We start from the raw sequence: 18,157 nt of genomic DNA on the forward strand, positions 1-18,157 counted from the left end.
GCAAAATGCTATTATAAATAAGATTGGAGAGAGCTGCATATTTTTACACATTTCCAAAACATGCATTTTATTATAGTTGTGGAAAACAGAGCATCTGCTGTTAGGAATATTAACATCAAGAGTCGGGTTTAGGAGCTGGAGAAATGGCCCAGCAGTTACAAGTACTTGCTGCTCTTACAGAGGGCCTGAGTTTGGTTCCCAGCGCCCACTTGACGGCTTACAACTCTAGTTCCCGAGGAATATGCACATGACGCTCATACATGCAGAAAAATCATGCATACTCATCAAATAAAAATAAATCCTAAAAGAAAAGTGAGAGTGAGTCTGACATAGATGACCCTTGCATGGGACCACAAGGACAGGCCTAGGTGAGCAGTAAGCCTGAGATGACCACCAGTCTGGCACCAGGGGTCATGACTACAGTTTGGTTCTTTAAAGGCTTGTAGGGGTAGCAGACCATGCCTGAGATGACCCCTGCCCAGTGCCATAATGCACAAGCAGGATATAGCACTTCTGAGATGACTCTAGATACTCAGAGACCCTGGCACCACCGAGAGGAGGAGTTGGTGAAAGGGAAGAGAAAGGAAAACAGAAGGATGTGGGCACAATGAAGGCAGGCAGATCTGCAGACTCAAGGGTAGTGAGGAACAGCCTGATGTGAGTAGCCCTGATACCAACTAGGACCATAATGGGGTCCTGGCTTATGCTACTATTGGGGGCCACATCTGGGTTCATGGGTCTGCAGCAGCAGGGGTCTGTTAAAACCAAAGACCAGACCATGGTATAGATAAAAGTGTATACTGTCGGATACACTGTGATACACTACAGCTTCCACAACAAGATTTTTTTTTTTCTGTTACAAAAGGGTGGAGGGTGGATCTGAGGTATGAGTGGGATTGGGGTACATGATGTAAAATTCACAAAGAACCAATAAAAAGTTTAGAAAATGATTTTAGTTTTCATGTTAAACAAAAGCCAACTGATGACTGATTTTTCTTACGAAATCCTATACAATAAAATGTCTATTATAACCAAAACCAGAAGATGGGCCCAACAACTGTTAAATCTGTCACTGAAGAATTGCAGCAGATGCTGAGAAAGACATGACAACATTTCTCGGGAGCACTCTCATGGTTTGTTACCGTTTACACTGACAACCCATCTGACTGAAAGAACAGAGATGGCATGAGCAGTAGTCTCTTACTTCTACTGGCCTTCACTCAGCTCATCTTTTTAACAGCCAGCAAGGCTGAGGTGTGGTACGACAGATGCTTCAAGGTATCACAGGGTAAGCAGGTGCTTATAGTAGTCTTAGCCTCCTGGGGTAGTGAATGCTAAATGAGAGGAATTCTAACTGAAGCATAGTTTCTTGCACACAGTAAGAGAGCAAAGCATACTACTTTTACATTAAAAATCTAAAGAGTCCCCCTTCTTGGGGAGAGCTGGTGCTTGGGGAGGGACTACAGTTACTTGTATAAGAGAAATGGCAGAACACTTTAATAAAGTTATTCTTAGTCTTCCTTATTATGTCGTGACCTCAGACAGCTTGTATTGTTTGAGCACAGGCAGTCTTAGTTACGTGTGAGGGCAGCTTTCTTTTAATAAGATCTAATGAGAAAATGTACAGAAATGGAGGAAGATCCACAATGGTTATGAGCAACCCTGGTAGGAGGGGCTCATAGCTACAAAGAGCTGTTCCTCTCACCAATGCCACAGGAAAGTTAAGGCCAACCATGCATGGCCATCATCAACATAAATGCCCTAAGGTATCACATTGCAAGAAAATGTTTTTGTTTTATGTGTGTGTGTGTGTGTGTGTGTGTGTGTTTGCATCAGCATAGAGGAATTGTGAAGTCTTCAGGTTAATGGCTGTGGGACAATGGTAGCCAAAGCAATATTCTCAATGGGAAGAAATATACCCCAGTTCTACAACTCACCCAGAACAGGTACTTGTAGTGCCAAATGGCTGTTGTGAGAGTCTCCTCAAAATACTTTCAACTAAGGGGCAAACATCCCCTTTCTTCTAAAAACTCTCTTGAAAGGTCCACGGTAGTTGTCCTGTTGAGATTGTGATGACGTGTGGAGGAAGAGGCGATCAAATCAAGAGCTTTCTAAGGAAGAATTAAGGCATGGATGGGAACTAAAGTATTTTGCATGTATGGAGGGGCCCCGCCCCAGAGCCTGCACAGACACCAAGCCAGAAACCATGTAGATGGCCTGAATCAGGAGTCAGGTTTGGAGACAGGCCAAGCCAGTAACCAGGGGTTTACCTTGTAGATGTTCTAGCAGCACCTTGTAGCAAGCTCCATATAAGTTTCCCGCAGAACAGGGCCAGAGCCATACAGAGGACAGGAGAGTGATAGTAGCTATGATCAGAGTAGCTGTAAGCCACTAGAGGCAACAGAACAGGAAGTACGCTCGGTTCTGCCCATGCAACGATATTTAATAACTTGTCTCACTCCCAACATCACTGGTGGGTCCAGAATTTCAGAAGCCCTTTGAGAACCCTATTCCCCACTTCTTTCTCAGTTCTTCCTCGAGGTCATTGACTTACCCATACTAATCTAGTATTGGTATCATGAAATTATAAACTCCTCTAGGTGTGCCTCACAGTGCTTGTTCCTCATATAAACCTCGTTCCTAACTGTATTTGGAACCTTAGTAGACACTTGCTGGCAAGCTTGTGAACTTGGGCCAGATTAAAAAGCTAAGTTAAAGGTCCTCTGCATATATGTTATGGTTGAGTAGCTTGGTGTTCTTGTGGGATTCCTGCCGTGAGAGCAGGGACTGTCTCTGACTCTTCTGCCTGCTTGTGGGACCCTGTTCCTCCTACTGGGTTGCCTCATCCAGCCTTGGTGTGATGGAACGTGCCTGGTCTTATTGTAGCTTGTTAGGCTGTGTTTGGTTAATGACCCCTGCAGGCCTGCTCTTTTCTGAGGGGTGGGGGAGTGGATCTGGGGTAGAGGGGAATTGTGTGTGTGTGAAACTGGGGGAGGGGAGGGAGGGATAACTGATGTAATATATCTCATAGAAGAATTAAACAACAGTAAAAAAGCTAACAAGCTCTGTGTGGAGGGAAGGTGGGAGGTGGGGTAGAGTGGGAATGAATCAACAGGTTTAAATCTGCTTGGAGGCATATATCCAGCTAGTCACATAGCCAGATCTGTCTAATTTCCATGCCTGTGTCCTTAGCTGCTATACCATGCAGGTAATTGAAGAAGAGAACTAACTAGAGAAGTTAGCACAAAGGAGGCTGCAAAGGGAGCAGCTCCTGCCTACAGGGAGTCCAGTGCAATTTCCTGTGGTATATAAATGTGTTTGTCAGTATGGGTCAGCACACAGTGCAGCTAAGGGTGTAGCAGAGATCACAGCCAATGGCATCCAGACAGGATACAAGAGGTTTTGATAGAAGTATTTGTAGAGAAAAGTGGGATATGGGGAGATCAGCCTCTGCTGATGTAAGAAATCTTAAACGTTTCTCTCTATCTGATCTGGTCCAGGGATAGAGGCTGAGTGAGGAAAGCTGGCCTCATGATCTAACCAGTTCACCCTCAAAATGACCATCAAGGGACTGAGGTACATTAAAGTCTTTCAAAAGAAGCACAGGAGAAAAGTACAGGAGATATTATATCTGTGTTATCTCCAACTCTTCCTCACCTGTCAGCATGACTCTGAAAATGCCTAATGCCAGAAACATCTGGGCTAGAAAATAAGTTTACTCAGTGGCTGAACTAAATCTTCACTTCCCCTTTCAGACCTTGTGATTGATGGTGCCAAAGAAAGGCCATGGTCCTTTCCACTTTCTACCAGCTTTACCTCAAATAATCATAAAATTTAATTAGATAAAATGAGGGCATGTATTATCAAACACAAACTGATGATAAGCCACCAAGAAAGGAGAGAGAGAAAGAGAGAGAGAGAAAGAGGGAGAGAGAGAGAGAGAGAGAGAGAGAGAGAGAGAGAGAATGAGAATCAACCAGGATGCCATCTGAAGTCCATCTTACATCAAAAGCAATTGTTTAAAGATGCAAATGAGATCATGACCTTCTCCTTAAGCCCTGCCAGTGGCTTTCCATTGCCTCAGAATAAATTCCAGATCCATTCCCACTGCTCACCAAGCCTGGCCTGACCTCAGTCTTTCAGCCTGCCTCTCCCTGCCTTGCCTGGCTCATTGATTTATCCCAAGTCCCAGGTCTCTCCAGTAGGCTGCAATCAATCCTTTAAGAGTCTCTTCCTAGACGGTGGTGGCGCATGCCTTTAATCCCAGCACTTGGGAGGCAGAGGCAGGAGGATTTCTGAGTTCGAGGCCAGCCTGGTCTACAGAGTGGGTTCCAGGACAGCCAGGGCTACAAGAGAAACCCTGTCTCGAAAAACCTAAAAAAAAAAAAAAAAGAAAAAGAGTCTCTTCCTGTATCTCTGTGGGTCATGGCGGCATGGAGACATCTCAGCTTGAGGACATCTACTCAGGTGTCCTTCCCAACCCTACCACCTAGCAGAAGATTCTGCTTGGGTTTTAGTGATCTCTGCATCACATGAAGTTAAGTATTTATTTATTTATTTGTTTTGCTAAGCCAACTCCTTATTGTTAATTTTATGTTCTTCTGTGTGTCCTGGACACCTCACATCTAGACCTCTGGCTGCTGCACAGCATTCCGTGGTCACCAAGACACTTCCAATGTCCCTAAGCTAAAAGCTGATCAAAAGTGTGAAAAGATCCATTTTGTATATGTACATATTTATGAGTTCATGTGTGTACAGGTGCACATGTGTGTAGCTGCACAATGTGTGCATGTGTGTGGAAGCCAGAGGTCAACCTTGGGTATAGTTCCTCACATACCACTCGTTTATGAGTACTCTCCCTGTACTGGTGCTCGGCACTTCCGTTCACCTGGAGCCCCAGAACTTTGCATGGTAATTCTGAAGCATTGGGAGTATAGGCACAGTCCTTTACCTGGGTCCTGGGGATGGAACCCTGGTCCTCATGTGGCAAGCGCTTCCATGACTAAACTATTTCACCAGCCCCATCGAGCTCCATTCTTCAGTGAGCCACGATGAACTGTGCTCCCATGAAGGGGAAGGCAAGAGAAGACGAAGAAATCCAGTTTGAATAATTGGATCTGGCATTTTGAGGGAGTAGATTAGACCAGAATCGTCTCTTACCTTTAATCTGATGTTGGACTCAGAGCTATGTATGGCTTTGTAACCAGGCCAAGGTACATTTTATTTGAGCACATTTTCAGCTGTATTTGAAACTGTCTCACTAAACAGCCATTATTAGTAACAATATTTTTATCCAGCTTAACAAAGTTATATATAGCTTCCCTCAATGTAATAAATAATTCAACACAATAGGAAGGTATACACCCCTTGATATCCAAAAATGAAGACTGTCTGAAGAACTGAGAGTCAGGGGATGTGGGGGAAGGTTGGCAGTGGTGAGGGCTCATCAGAGACCTTAAAACTAGTTACATCTTCAGAGTTATTAATATCAAACCTAATCCTTTAATGGAAAACAAAGCTCCCAAGATACAAAAGAAAGTTACTTCCCCAAGGTTATATTTTATCTCTATAAAATTTCACAAGTTCCCAAATACTTTCCATTTTGCACTATGCTCTGTATGACAAGATGGTAAGGTCAGGGATGCTTAAAGTATTCATCATGATACAGGTGAGAACAGGGAGAAGTGGCAATATGTCCAAAATGCACAGCCAGCAGAGGGAGTGTTAGACCTCTTCCTGACCCTTGAGTCGACTCAGCCTCCTACCACAGCCAATGAACAGCAGTGCTAGGACACAGTAGTTTCTGATTTAAACAAAATTCTCTGTCTATAGCTTGTGAATGGCTTTTCTAAATCCACTTGGCAAATCCAGAAGCAAAGTGCCACAATAACTTACTGAACAAGACCCCCAAATTCATATTTAAAACATGAGTTATCGACAAGAGCAATTTTAGCTCAATCACAAATTAAGCTCCCGATAACCATCTAAACATCTCACGATATAATGTATCATTCAATGGAATATTATGCAACCAACGAGAACAATGCTTTTGAGAAATACCTCAAGATCATGTGTAGAATTAATAATAATAATACATGTTGAATATTGAATGAATCTAATCCTTGTAATAACTTTTTCAGGTAGAGACTATCTTGTGCACAAGAAGAAACCAAGAAATAGAGAGGTTAAATAACTTGAAAAAGTTCACATAAATGTGAAGATGTGAGAATTTGAATTTGAGAGATCATTCTTAGAATTCATGGTTTTTAACAAGGTAGACACCATTTAGAATAGTGGTTATAATCAAATTAATAGAGAAAATGTCACATATGTATGTATACACATATATGTATGTATGCACAGGTATGTACATACATCTATATTTAGAATTTAACATACAAATATTTTGACTAAAAAGCTATTCAGAGCTATACTTTATTGTGCATGTACTTGGTATGTCAGGTACTGTGCTGAGTGCAGATTATTTAGCATCTCATTTAATCTTCCTAACAATTTTACGCAGTAGGCATTAATTTACTGTTTTGCTAGTATTGTCATTGGGAGTTAAGGAATTTCAGGTTGTGCACCTTCAGAGACCATATTCTACACTCAGTAAGCTGCGGCAATGGTTGTTATTTCAAAAACAGTGACATTTTGGGAGATTTCCATGTTGTCTTTGTTCAATATTTAAACAGTGAAACTTTTTAACTTACAATGAGGGGTTTGGGAAGAGCAGTGGGCAGACATGGGTGGGACAGTCCTTCATGCTGCCAGGATCAGCATGTGGCTCTCAGATGGATGGATCCTCCATGGCACACTGTGTTCTGGACCTACAGAGAGGACTCAATCCAGGGCACTGCTTGACATCTCGAAACCACACAGAAGCCTCTGTAGGGCCAGCAGCATCACATGTATTGAGCTTCTACTATGAACCAAGTTGTCTTCTAAATGTCTTGCAGAGGTTAAGGCCTTTGCTTCTGAGAATAACTGTGTGCTAGGTGCTGCCCCTGCTAAGGTCTTTAATCCCTTCCCAGTGCTCATTCATTCACTAGATGATACCTGAGTGCTGACACACGCCCCACCTTGTGTTAATTAAAATGAGCAGGGCAGGTTTCAGCCAAGGGATAGTCTCTAGCTTTTATTCGAGAAACAGGACTGATTGGAAAGAAAGGCTTGTGCCCACAGAGAACATCCTCTAAAACTTTCTGGACTTTCAACACTGGGCACCTAGTCTGCAGTAGCACTGTCACCTGTGTGACCTATAACTGTCATGCTGGTCCCCACAGGCCATATGAGCCAATTCTGAAACCAATTCCCCACCCTCTTTCACTCCACTCCTCCCTTCTCTCTTTCCTTCCTTCTAGTGGCTTGGTCTTGTCTGTCAGTGATCCTCAACCTTCCTAATGCTGCAACCCTTTAATACGCTTCTTCTTGTTGTGGTGACTGAACCATAAAATTATCTTCATTGCTACTTCACAACTGTAATTTTGCTATTAAGAATTGTAATGTAAATATCCAATATGCAGATATCTGATGTGTGACCCTCAAGGGGTCAAGACTCGCAGGTTAAGAACAACAACTCTAAGTATACTTTTTGATTGAATTCCTACCACTTTTCAGGTTAAAAGACCACAACCACCACAACTTTCCCTGCTCCGAGGATTAGACTATGTCTTGTCACTGTTGCTGTAGTTAGTGCTATGTAATGCTATTCAGATTTTTTCATCTCCAGTACAGCTACTCAGAAAGCATTTGTGGTGTGGGATTGCATAGCTACCACCTGCATTCCTGTTTTATTCACTCTATTTTGACTCTGGGAAACAGTCCATGGGAGGAAACACAGAGTGATAAGCCATGTGCCAGCACCAACCAATTCACACAAGTGCCCGGGAATATGATGCCAAGATAGTTACTGAAGCAGGACAGAAAGACTGCTGGGATTGATTAATGATGCAGGGCATGGTCCTAAAAGGAGCAGCCTATCATGTGGACATGGAGAATAAAGGATGATAGAGGATGCTAATAAATTAAAAGTGGGTATGTAGAAGAAAGACGGGTGCAAGGCCTGTCTGCAGAGGCAGTGCAGCAACCCTCTCTATGATAGGAACAGCAAGGTTAAGCAAGGAGAAGCAAGGTTAAGCCTCTGAAAATGAACGAGTAACCACTGGGGTAGAGCCCTGAGAAAACAGTGAATGTAGACAGGGCTCTTTCGGACGTTTTCATATTCATTATCTCATTTGGGCTGGGAGGTGGAGACCAGCTCTGTTCCTATCTCAAGAGCATGGGGAAGCTGAGGCCAGGCAGTTCCCGCACTCACTCAAGGTCACACAGCTGGTGGGGAGTTCAAGGCCTGTCCTCTTCACTGACAGCAGGTGCACGAGCTCACAGAGGAAAGTGCTATAAATGGTCACATTGTATGTGTGCTCAGTAGAACGATGACCCTGGGGACACATTCATTTGTGTGTCTTTTGGCAGTCGCCCAACCACCCTCAGCACCTTTGAATGTGAAAGACACCATGGGTTCCCAGTTGTTGTCTATCCACATTTTTGGAATCTTGACTAAAGTGAATGTTCCTTTATCTTCCAGAGAGAATAAAGACCCTTGGATAAGTTGCTGCATTTTGGCGTTGGTTTCCTCAACTATAAAATGAGGCTGGACCAGTTTAGTTAACCTTCAAATGATGGAGTGCACTATCGTATGTTCATGATAATGGCCCAAGCTTTCACAAGATGCCAGGGGAAAGTGAGCTGTCCCTCTAAGAGAGAAAGGGGCTTTTGTTCATGGTGAGAAGCAGGTTTTCTATAAAATGTTTGTAGAATGTAAGCTGTGAAAGTTTAGAGTCCCTGGGAAGAGTGACACCACAGTGTGACCCTTGACACCATAAACTCCAGGGAAGACAATGTGTGCTCCTGAAAGGAGTAGAGCCCTCTGCTAAGTTAGGGGCCTTCTTCAACCTGATGGCTGATTGCAAGGACCAAAGCGAGGTGATGAAACCAAACTTTCCCAGTTGTGATGAAATATCACACTGAGTCTAGACAGCCTGCTGCTTGCATGTCAGAGACCCAGACTTTCCAGTCATACCCCTGGACAAAGGAAGAGGTCTTGCCTGGGAGTCAGAGTCTAGCTCCTGATGGTCTTCATTGGTCTGCTTATCAAGTCACTTCATCTCATAGAGCCCCAGTTCCTTCCTGTTTGAAATCGGGATGGATGTTAACACTTACTCTTTTCTCCCACACAGAGAGGCTGAGTGATTGGAATGTGTGTGAGAAGGTAGTACCTCACGAGGCACCATGCCAGACTCAGGTTTCTAAAGACAGAGACTACAGCTGGCTTCATTTCCCTGTCATTTTTAGTGCGAATATAGTACCTGAGACTAAAGAAAAAGTTCTAAGTATATCTGGAGGAATTTTGGGTTGTATCATTCACTATTGAATGCACAGCATTTTGAACAAGTTGTCGAGCATCCAATACATATTTTTTAACCATATACTCATTTTTATTAATTGCTTTAAGATATAATGTTGTATGAATTCTTTGAGAATTTCATACAGGCATACAATGTATTTTGATCATATTTACTTTCTGCCTCTCCCCTAAGTCCTTTCACATTCATTCTTAAACCCCCCACTTCCTTATAACATCATATTTTCTTAAACAAAAACCAAGAATGTTTTTATAGCTCAATGAGTCCAAACCATATTGATCACATACACATAAATCTGGGTCCATCTACTTGAGCATACTAAACCTATCAGGGACCACACCACCAAAAAAAGCTGACTTCTCTTTCCCTAGTAGTTATCAACTATCAATAGCTCTTCAGGAGCACTAAAGGGATAGTGGCTCCTCTGCCCTTTCTCCCTTCTATAAAGGCCTTTCGAGATTCAGCTGAAAGCTCACCACTTGACAAGTGATCCAGGTTCTAAGTCTTATAATAGGTATAGCCTCTTTTTGTTGGATGTATTCAAAGCTTAGCATCATAGCTGTATGCTCAGCTCTGTGGATTTGAAATGATGAACTGAGACAAGGACATGACATACCTCCATTTACTTAAAAGGGTGGGAAGAATAAGTCCAAGAGGCACCAGCATCAGACATTCACTGTGTTGGCCTGATAATCTCAGCCTTCTAAAGGTCCAATTGTTATAAATATGAATGCCAACTGGCTTAATCTTATGCAGGTCTTACACAGGTGTCTCACTCAGTGTTCTGTTGCTGTGAAGAGACACCATGACCACTGCAAGTCTTATAAGACATCATTTAATTGGGGGGTTGCTTACAGTTCTAGAGGGTCAGTGTGTTATTATTGCAGGGGACAATGCAGTATGCATGGAGCTAGAGTAGTAGCTGAGAACTACATCCTGATCCACAGGTAGACAGAGAAAGACTTGGCTGGGTATGGGCATTTGAAACATTAAAGCCCACCCCAATGATACAACTCCTCCAAGGCCATACTTCCTCAAACAAGGACACACCTCCCAGTTCTTCTATTCCTTTCAAATAGTTCCACTCCCTGTGACTAAGCATTCAAGCCTATAGGGATCTTATTCAAACCACCACAATAGGCAACCACAGCTGTTGTGAGTCCATCAGTGTATTAGCCTTGTCTTATCTAGAAGACACAGTTTTGCTCTGACATTCCCTAACCTCTGGCTCTTAGAATCTTTGAGCTTCCTCTTCTGTGATATTCCTTGATCCTTGAGGAAAGGGGTATGATATAGATTATCTCATTTATGACTTCATATGCTAGACACTTATTCTATGCATTTTTAATAGTACAATACATATTTTTTAATGGATAAATAAATAGTTCTATACTAGGCTCTATAGGTGACAGGTACATGTCTTCTAGTACAGCAAAGATGCAAAACAAATCTGTGGTATTCAAACAGAACAACAAAAGACACTAGTAATCTATTTGAGTTAACTATGTGCCAGCCATATGTTTTTGGGATTGAGGAAAGGTGCTTAGCCTCAGAGTTCAGCCTTAGAGGAAAAAAAATGTGGGAGAATCCAATCATTCAGCACAGGCTATGGTTTCTCAGAGCTTGGAGTTCTAGAGATAAGACAGATCAATCATCTCATGCTGTCCTGAGGAAACACAGCCTGGATTGTCAAGTAACTTCCTCAAGGCATCCAGCCAAGCAGTCCCAACATTTAGACTCACACTCAAGTCTCGCTTCTCAATCCATACTCTATTTACGAAAGCCCAAGCTATAGTTCAGTGAACAAATTCTCTACTCAGAAATAATTCATCATCTGAAAAAACTCACATTCTATGAGGCTATCTTGGTACACACAAGCACATCGCTCAACTATACACTCATGATATTCAACCATTTATTTTAAATTAGTATCTACTTTAATCTCTCTAGCTTTAGAATCCATCATACACAGACTTTGCCTTAAAGCAGGGAAAAGGAAAAAGAGCACAGGATAGAAAAGGTGGGTGGAAAAACAGCAAAGATGAGCAAGAGAAGGCAAAATATCAAGGAGGCATGCAGTGTATTGGTAAAAACTGACTCAAATTTCTTTGCATAGTTGTTGTACAACATGTTTCTTCTCAATATGAATTCTTTTCCCTGGAGAGAATCACCAAGATAATTCAAGCTCAAGTGCATATTCTCAGATGAACTATTTTTTAACACTTCATAACTCATGTCTTATTTTCTAATTGTGTCATGTTTGTAAGTTTTATGTCACTAGTGAGAACATAAATGTGAACATTTATTTTTTACAAGTATCATGTACAGGGTGTAGTTTTCAGAGCTATATATTTATATTTAGTTTTGTTCACATATTCAATGAATTAATGTATGAGGCCTTTTCTAGCTACAAAATCTACAGAGGTGAACGTGGTAGACCAGATGTCTGTCTTTATAGAGATTATCTCCAAGCCTTCAGCTTTGAGGACTCAGTGGCCCAAGGTGTGTGCACAGGATTTGGGGATAGCAAGAACAAAAGGGAAATACTGCTGAGGAATGGCAGTTTTGCAGTAATCATAAGAGAACTGGTGATTCCACAAGCTATGAAGAACTATTTTTGCAGAGCTTGGCTGGAGGGAAAGGACTATTCTAAATACTAGAAGGCATGAAGTGTGATTATCTATGTTATTAAAGCATCAGATGAACCTGAAGAAGAGGGTAGGCCGGAGCATACAGGCTCATGTAGACTGTGGATTTAAAGAGAAACAGAGATGGGAGGAATGGGCATTTCAGACAAAGAAGTGACATAGCATATGATATTTAAATGTAGATGCTCCATCTCTTTCTAATATCCTACAGAAGCAATGAGCTGATATTCAGATCCCAAGAATGGAGCTTCACCCCTCCCACATCTATAGTACTTCTCCAGTAGCTGTCCCATTGTGAGAAAGCTATGCTACTCCTACTGCAATATGTATGGCCAGTGCACATCTGCTTTCTTCCCATGGGACTCTGCTCTCATTGTGCTTCCTTTCTACCTATGACTACCTCTTTACAAAGCTAATTTCTTTCTCAAGCTTCCAAGACACAGAAGCTAAAATGTGCTCCAACCCGTTAAATCCTTCCTTCAACTCCTTCCTAGTCATTTCAGTAAAATCTCTCCCGTTTTTTATTCCATTCATGAGTTTATGTAATGACCTTAGCACAGGTGACAGTTCCTATGATAAAATTGGAATTAAGAAGAGGTAGGCCACAAGAATAGAATGGAAAGGTAAAACTGAACAGAATCAAAAGATACTGTATTATCACAAGTTTCTAAAGCTATGCAAAATAATTTCTGGAGGTGCCTTCAAATTTTGTCTCTAGCTCCTCGTTTTCTTCTAATTAAGTTTTCTTTGTTAATAATTGACTTAGAGAAGCCATGCGGGAGGACTAACAGCAACATCCAAAGGCAATACTTGAAATTAAAAACGCATTTAAAACCCACCATTCTCTTCTGCTGCATCACTGTGATAACTGTTATGTTCATAGCAAGTATTTAGTATCCAGTCTAAAACTGGGTTAACCACCCCGATGGACTAGTATAAGACTACACCCTCTTTTCAGTGATTTGAAGTTGCCCACAGGAATTGAGAACTGAACAGTCTCTTCCCAACTCGCACCTGAAGATGGAGAGAAATTACATAAATGACGGAGCGTATTAGAATCTCAGATGCACACTTAGGTTTATTAAAGTAACTTCACCATTTAAGGGAAGGGAATCAGCAGCGTTTACAGCACCCTCTCTAAAGCCTCTGGAGCTAACTATAAAACAAGCACTTGTGTTCAAAACGCTTTGTTCCATTTTTTTAAAAAATCAAAGAATTTTCCAAATAGAAAATTCCATTTCTAGAGTTTGAAGGTTTATTACAGCAACAGCTGTTGAGTTCATCTCAAATTGGACAAAACCATCTAAGTAATCATTTACAGAATAGGAAAACACTAATAAGGGGAAAAAGGCAGGGCCCTGCCAGCAGTTGGAGTTTATGTAGAGAGAAATAGAATATACAACTGGAGAAACAAATGCATGTTTTTCAGTGTGGTTAGTATGTCTGCTCTGATACAAAGTAATAAAGAAAAAAGGCTTAAATTAAAGGCTGAAAATTATGAGTTTTGTTAAAGAAACTTTAATTAAAATTCCACCCTACCTTTTTTTTCCTGCCACAATGTATTATTTTTAATTTTTTAAATTTGGAAAAAGTGTGATAAAATATTATATCCAAAATATACTTATACCAACATTCCTGTGGATAGTAAATAAATAAAATATATTTAGTTATCTTGAGTTGCAATGAAATCCTTTAAAAAGTGCCTTTTCCTGTTTCAAAACTGTTATACAGAATGAAATCATTGACACCAGGAAACTGATATTTTGAACACAGCACTTATGAGCCTGAAGATCAGATTCAAAACCACAGAGCAACAGTTACTTCTGCATGGGACAAGAAACATACTTACCTACCAGCCTCACAAGTGAAAAGATTCTAAGAAACTATAGCTTAATTTCAGTTATCTTAGGAAATGGCTAAAAATTAAAATCTAAAAATTTAAGGCTTTTAATAACAATGTATCAAAGAATAGCCCCTGACTCCCTGCCCTAACCACACTGACCATGTCTTAGCATCACAGATGCACATAGCACTTGCAATGCACAGAGCCATAGCAAAAGTTCCTTCTGCTTACCACCTTTACTCCCATACTACATCCAAACATCATCATGTAGTTTTTCTCAGCAAAGAAACAACTCAGTAACAACCACTGTGAAAAATATAAAGAATTCAGGAAGCAACAAATCAAGCTTCTTAAAAGATACTGCTTTCATGAGGATAACTGAAATAAAGCCATGGAGCCACACAGTGGCGGTGATCTGTCGAAGGACCCTGCAGTTTTGAAGTTGGCTCTCAAATTAGAGCAAGAGGGGAGGTGGTACCATTCCTCATCTAAGATCAGGCCTTCCAAAAGGTACTGGATGAATGAAGCCTATATCCTGTTCCAGTCAATCAGAGACACGAATCTGAACCATAAACCATTCAAATAAATATGTATTTATTCTTGTTTCCCACAAAGTAGAGGAGGGGCTGAAAAGTTGCCTTGCCATGCTTTCTCCAACCAGCAGACAGAAACACTGCAGCAATATAGCAGTGTACACGCACGCGCACATGGAAGTATCAACTACAGCCTCTCTAGAACTGTGTTTATGTGCATGACTGCACATGCATGTGTGACCATGTGTATGTGGCACACAGGCTCTGGCTGAGAACAGACTAACTATGCAGATGCTTGGTGGTGCAATCTCACAGTATACACATGGCATCTCAGCAGGGAGCTGCCATGACAGCATTTGGGGGGTTTCTCATCTTCCCAAGGTTACTGTGGCATGTGCAATACCCTGGAATTCTCTAGAGGTGAGTTCAGTGGACACAACTGCTATAACATATCTTAGGGATAAGAAAAATTTAGAACAGGGATTCTGGGATGCACTATCAGAAATAGACACAGACATTTCTAAAGACTGGCAATTTAGTCGGAAAGCCAGTGACTGGCAAATAGATTTCTGGTTAAGGGTCCTACCTGTTTTTCCAAGGTCACTGAAAAATTAATAGGAGACCATTTAAATCAGAATTACAGATAGAAAACATTTATTAGTTTCACATGGAATTTGAAAGCAAGGGGTACACCTGTCTAATTGCCCCTGCAGAGGTTCATTAGAAGCAGCTGAACCCATCCTGTCTTCTCTGATCCCACCAGTGCGAAGATAACATCCTCCATTAAATAAATTGGGCAAGCTAGCCACAGTGCTACTTCAGCTCAACACCAGTCTTTGTTAGAGTTCCCGTTTCAGTTTCTGCAGCTCAGATAAGCTTATCTCAGGGCTTTGAGCTGATGTTCCGGATGGCACAAGAGACCTGACTACCAGAAGAACCACTAATGAGCACCAGAAAATGTTACCCCCTCCAACGGACTCATGGGATAGTTTCAAGCCCAGAAGTAAAAGGAAAGGTCCTCATATTTCCCATGGAAGGTTAGAATTGAATCGAATGTATGCAGATGCATTTCAATACATCTTTTGTAAAATTTAGCTATCAAAATAGTACGCTTCTATAGACAAGTTTTTTTTTTCTGATGAAGATAAATCATGTGGGCTTTGAATTGAAAAGTAGATAAGTTATACTCTTTCTGTTTGTCTTGCCTTGCTAGTCAAAGATTAAATTCATTTAGAATTAACTAAAATTGATTTAATCATAGAATCTTAACAATCTCACTTAGCTCTCTGAACAGGCTCTAAACAGAATGATACACTGCCTCCATTTAAGGCTATTTCCCCAAATCTGTGAGCTTTTACTCCAGAATTATTCTCTCCCTAGAGTCACACTAATGACATTTGACATGATGACAGAGGGGGGAAAGGGAGGGAGGAAAGGAGGAAGAGAGGGAGGTGGAAAGAGAGAGCGAGAAGGGGGGGCTTCACTGGTTTTGTTGTAACCATCTTCCTTTTATTCCAGTTTGGTAAACTGCTAAGGTCCACTGCACACTGGCAACTGGTAGGACAGACCTTGGCTTTAGGTGGCTGATCTGAGATCCATTATGTACTGGATTCTGCATTATAACATCTAACCTGGGTACAAAATTTCTGCCTGTCATCATAGGAAAGGCCAGGAGTTTTACACCATCCTGTAATGTGAAAACAGAAAATCAAAACCAGCATAGAGCTGCCTGCTTCTTCTCTGACCAAATTGTTGCTTTTCCTGAGGCGGTGTTGGCTGTCACTGTCTTAGACTGGGAAGGGCAAGTTGGTAGAATAATATGTAGTTTAAATAGCATCTCCCAGGGGAAGTCCTTCCTCACACTTAGTATTAAATGCAGTAAGATAATCAGCAACTAATCATTTGATGCTCAGCTAAGAACCATTTCCTCTTTGAACTAGTCTGATCCTGATGAAGGTGCCAAGAGGCCCAGGTATTTTTCTTAAATCGTTCATTCTGCTGCAATGACAGCCCCCATAAAACTCCAGTTTATGAACCAAATTTGTTGCACTCTTCACTCCAATATTATAATGCAAACCCCAGAGATCAGAATATCTTGTAAGATATGTAAGCAGTTCACTGAAAACACCAGCGTAGATAACTCCGTCGATGACCTCTTGTCTAATATCAATTTCAGAAAATACTTTCCATTGCAAAGATTTAACCAGCATGCTTAACCTACCACAAAACCCCTTATCTTGTCCCCCAACTTGTTTGGTCTGAGGGCTTCTTCTTAGCTGTCTCAGCTTCCTGCAAACACTTAGGCTTTTCTCTTTTCAAAGGGGCTGGGAGCTGTGGAGGTTCTGAGCTAGACAGAAACCCTGTGGTTTGATTCCATTAGTCTAAGCCCGGGCCCAGTTGCAAGCAAGCTGCAGTATCTGCTTGCAAAAATCCTGGCAGCCAGGTTCTAGACAGAGACACCACCGGCTGTATACATTCTTCCATACTGGTTTACCCAAATCTTGCCTGGAGCCAGCCAACCACAGCAGAGAGAATCCTACCTTCCATCATGGTGGCAGAATTGCATTCCTTAATTTCCAAGAAGTCAGAAAAAACACAGGAGGATACACTTCCAGGTCCCAGCTAAGTCCTCACAAAGCTGCCGCTGAGGTCTGCTCTGTTGCTGACAAGCCAAAGGAGACAAGTGTTAACCCGAAAGACAGGCCATGAATGCTGCTGGTGCTGCTTCACCTACAGTCTCCCAGGAAGATGCTGAGAGAGAAAGGCAGAGGAACAGCAAGCCGGCGAGCTGCACCGCCTGCGCTGCCTTGGCCAATCCCTTTAGCTCTGGACCGCGTCACATGGTAGCCAGCCTGCATCTCCTGACACAATACCCCCGGAGAGCGCACGGAACCCATTTCCCTTCCCCATTGCTCGCCACCCCCACTGCCTCCTGCTCCTCTCCAAACACACAGCCCCTTCCCCACCTGGTGACGCACTTCCCCCGCCCCTCCTCGTGGTCCTCGCAAGCCTATTGCGGCTCCGCGGCACCCGATGATCTGAACTGCCACCCTGACAGAAGATGCCAGCGAGAAAAAAGCCCAGGAGGCTAACCCAGGGTATTTTTCTTCTCGTTTCCCTCTCTTTTATTTATTTTTTAAAGAAAACACTTCTTAGTAATTCCAGATCTTGACAAAACACTTTTACATTCCCATTCCAACCTCGGTTTGACCTGAAGGAATTTCAAATGTCAGCGCCCGGCCTCTGTGCACATCTGTCATCTGTGGCTGGCTTGCGCTCTCTTTCAGTCTCTCGGCCCCCCCACCCCCGCGTCCCCTCGCCCCGTCTCTCTGTCTAGGTGTCTCTGTCTCTCCTTGTGTGTCTCTTCCTCTCATTCACGAGAGAAAAATCAATTCGCTGACGTCACATCATAAACAACCATCCCCCAAAGGATGATGCAGGGAAAAAAATTCACCCTAGCTGCCTTTGAAAGGAAGCAGGAAATTAATTGCGCATGACATGCCCAAGGGCTGGCAACTGTCATTAAAACAAAGAAACAAAAGAACCCACCCGATTCGGGCTCTGGAATCAAACCGGCGATGCTCCAGCTCATTTCTAGGGCGAGAGGCGGGAGAGGGGGCTGAAGGCAAGAGCCTAAGCGTTGGCCGCCGCAGGCGTGTGCGCGTCGCCTCCACGCACTCCGCTCTGCAGCCGCGACCCCGGGGCTGC

The 18,157-nt window shown here is 42.4% G+C and overlaps 1 protein-coding gene across 7 annotated transcripts in view; it reads right to left on the bottom strand.

Annotated features, from left to right (window-relative positions):
• Sgip1 (SH3 domain GRB2 like endophilin interacting protein 1) overlaps positions 1–17,417 on the bottom strand; it is a 197,364-nt gene extending 179,947 nt beyond the window's left edge. For 5 of the 7 annotated variants that reach the window (XM_028785371.1, XM_028785363.1, XM_028785357.1 and 2 more), the window contains exon 1: positions 16,990–17,417. In XM_028785371.1, the coding sequence (XP_028641204.1) occupies positions 16,990–16,999 (10 nt within the window). In that variant the 5' untranslated portion in view covers positions 17,000–17,417. The remainder of the gene's footprint in view (positions 1–16,989) is intronic. The other 2 variants (XM_028785335.1, XM_028785343.1) reach the window with 2 other exon arrangements.
• Between the last annotated feature and the right edge of the window lie 740 nt (positions 17,418–18,157).

The sequence above is a fragment of the Grammomys surdaster genome, unplaced genomic scaffold (assembly GCF_004785775.1).
Source record: "Grammomys surdaster isolate TR1022 unplaced genomic scaffold, NIH_TR_1.0 100, whole genome shotgun sequence".
Classification (NCBI taxonomy): domain Eukaryota; kingdom Metazoa; phylum Chordata; class Mammalia; order Rodentia; family Muridae; genus Grammomys; species Grammomys surdaster.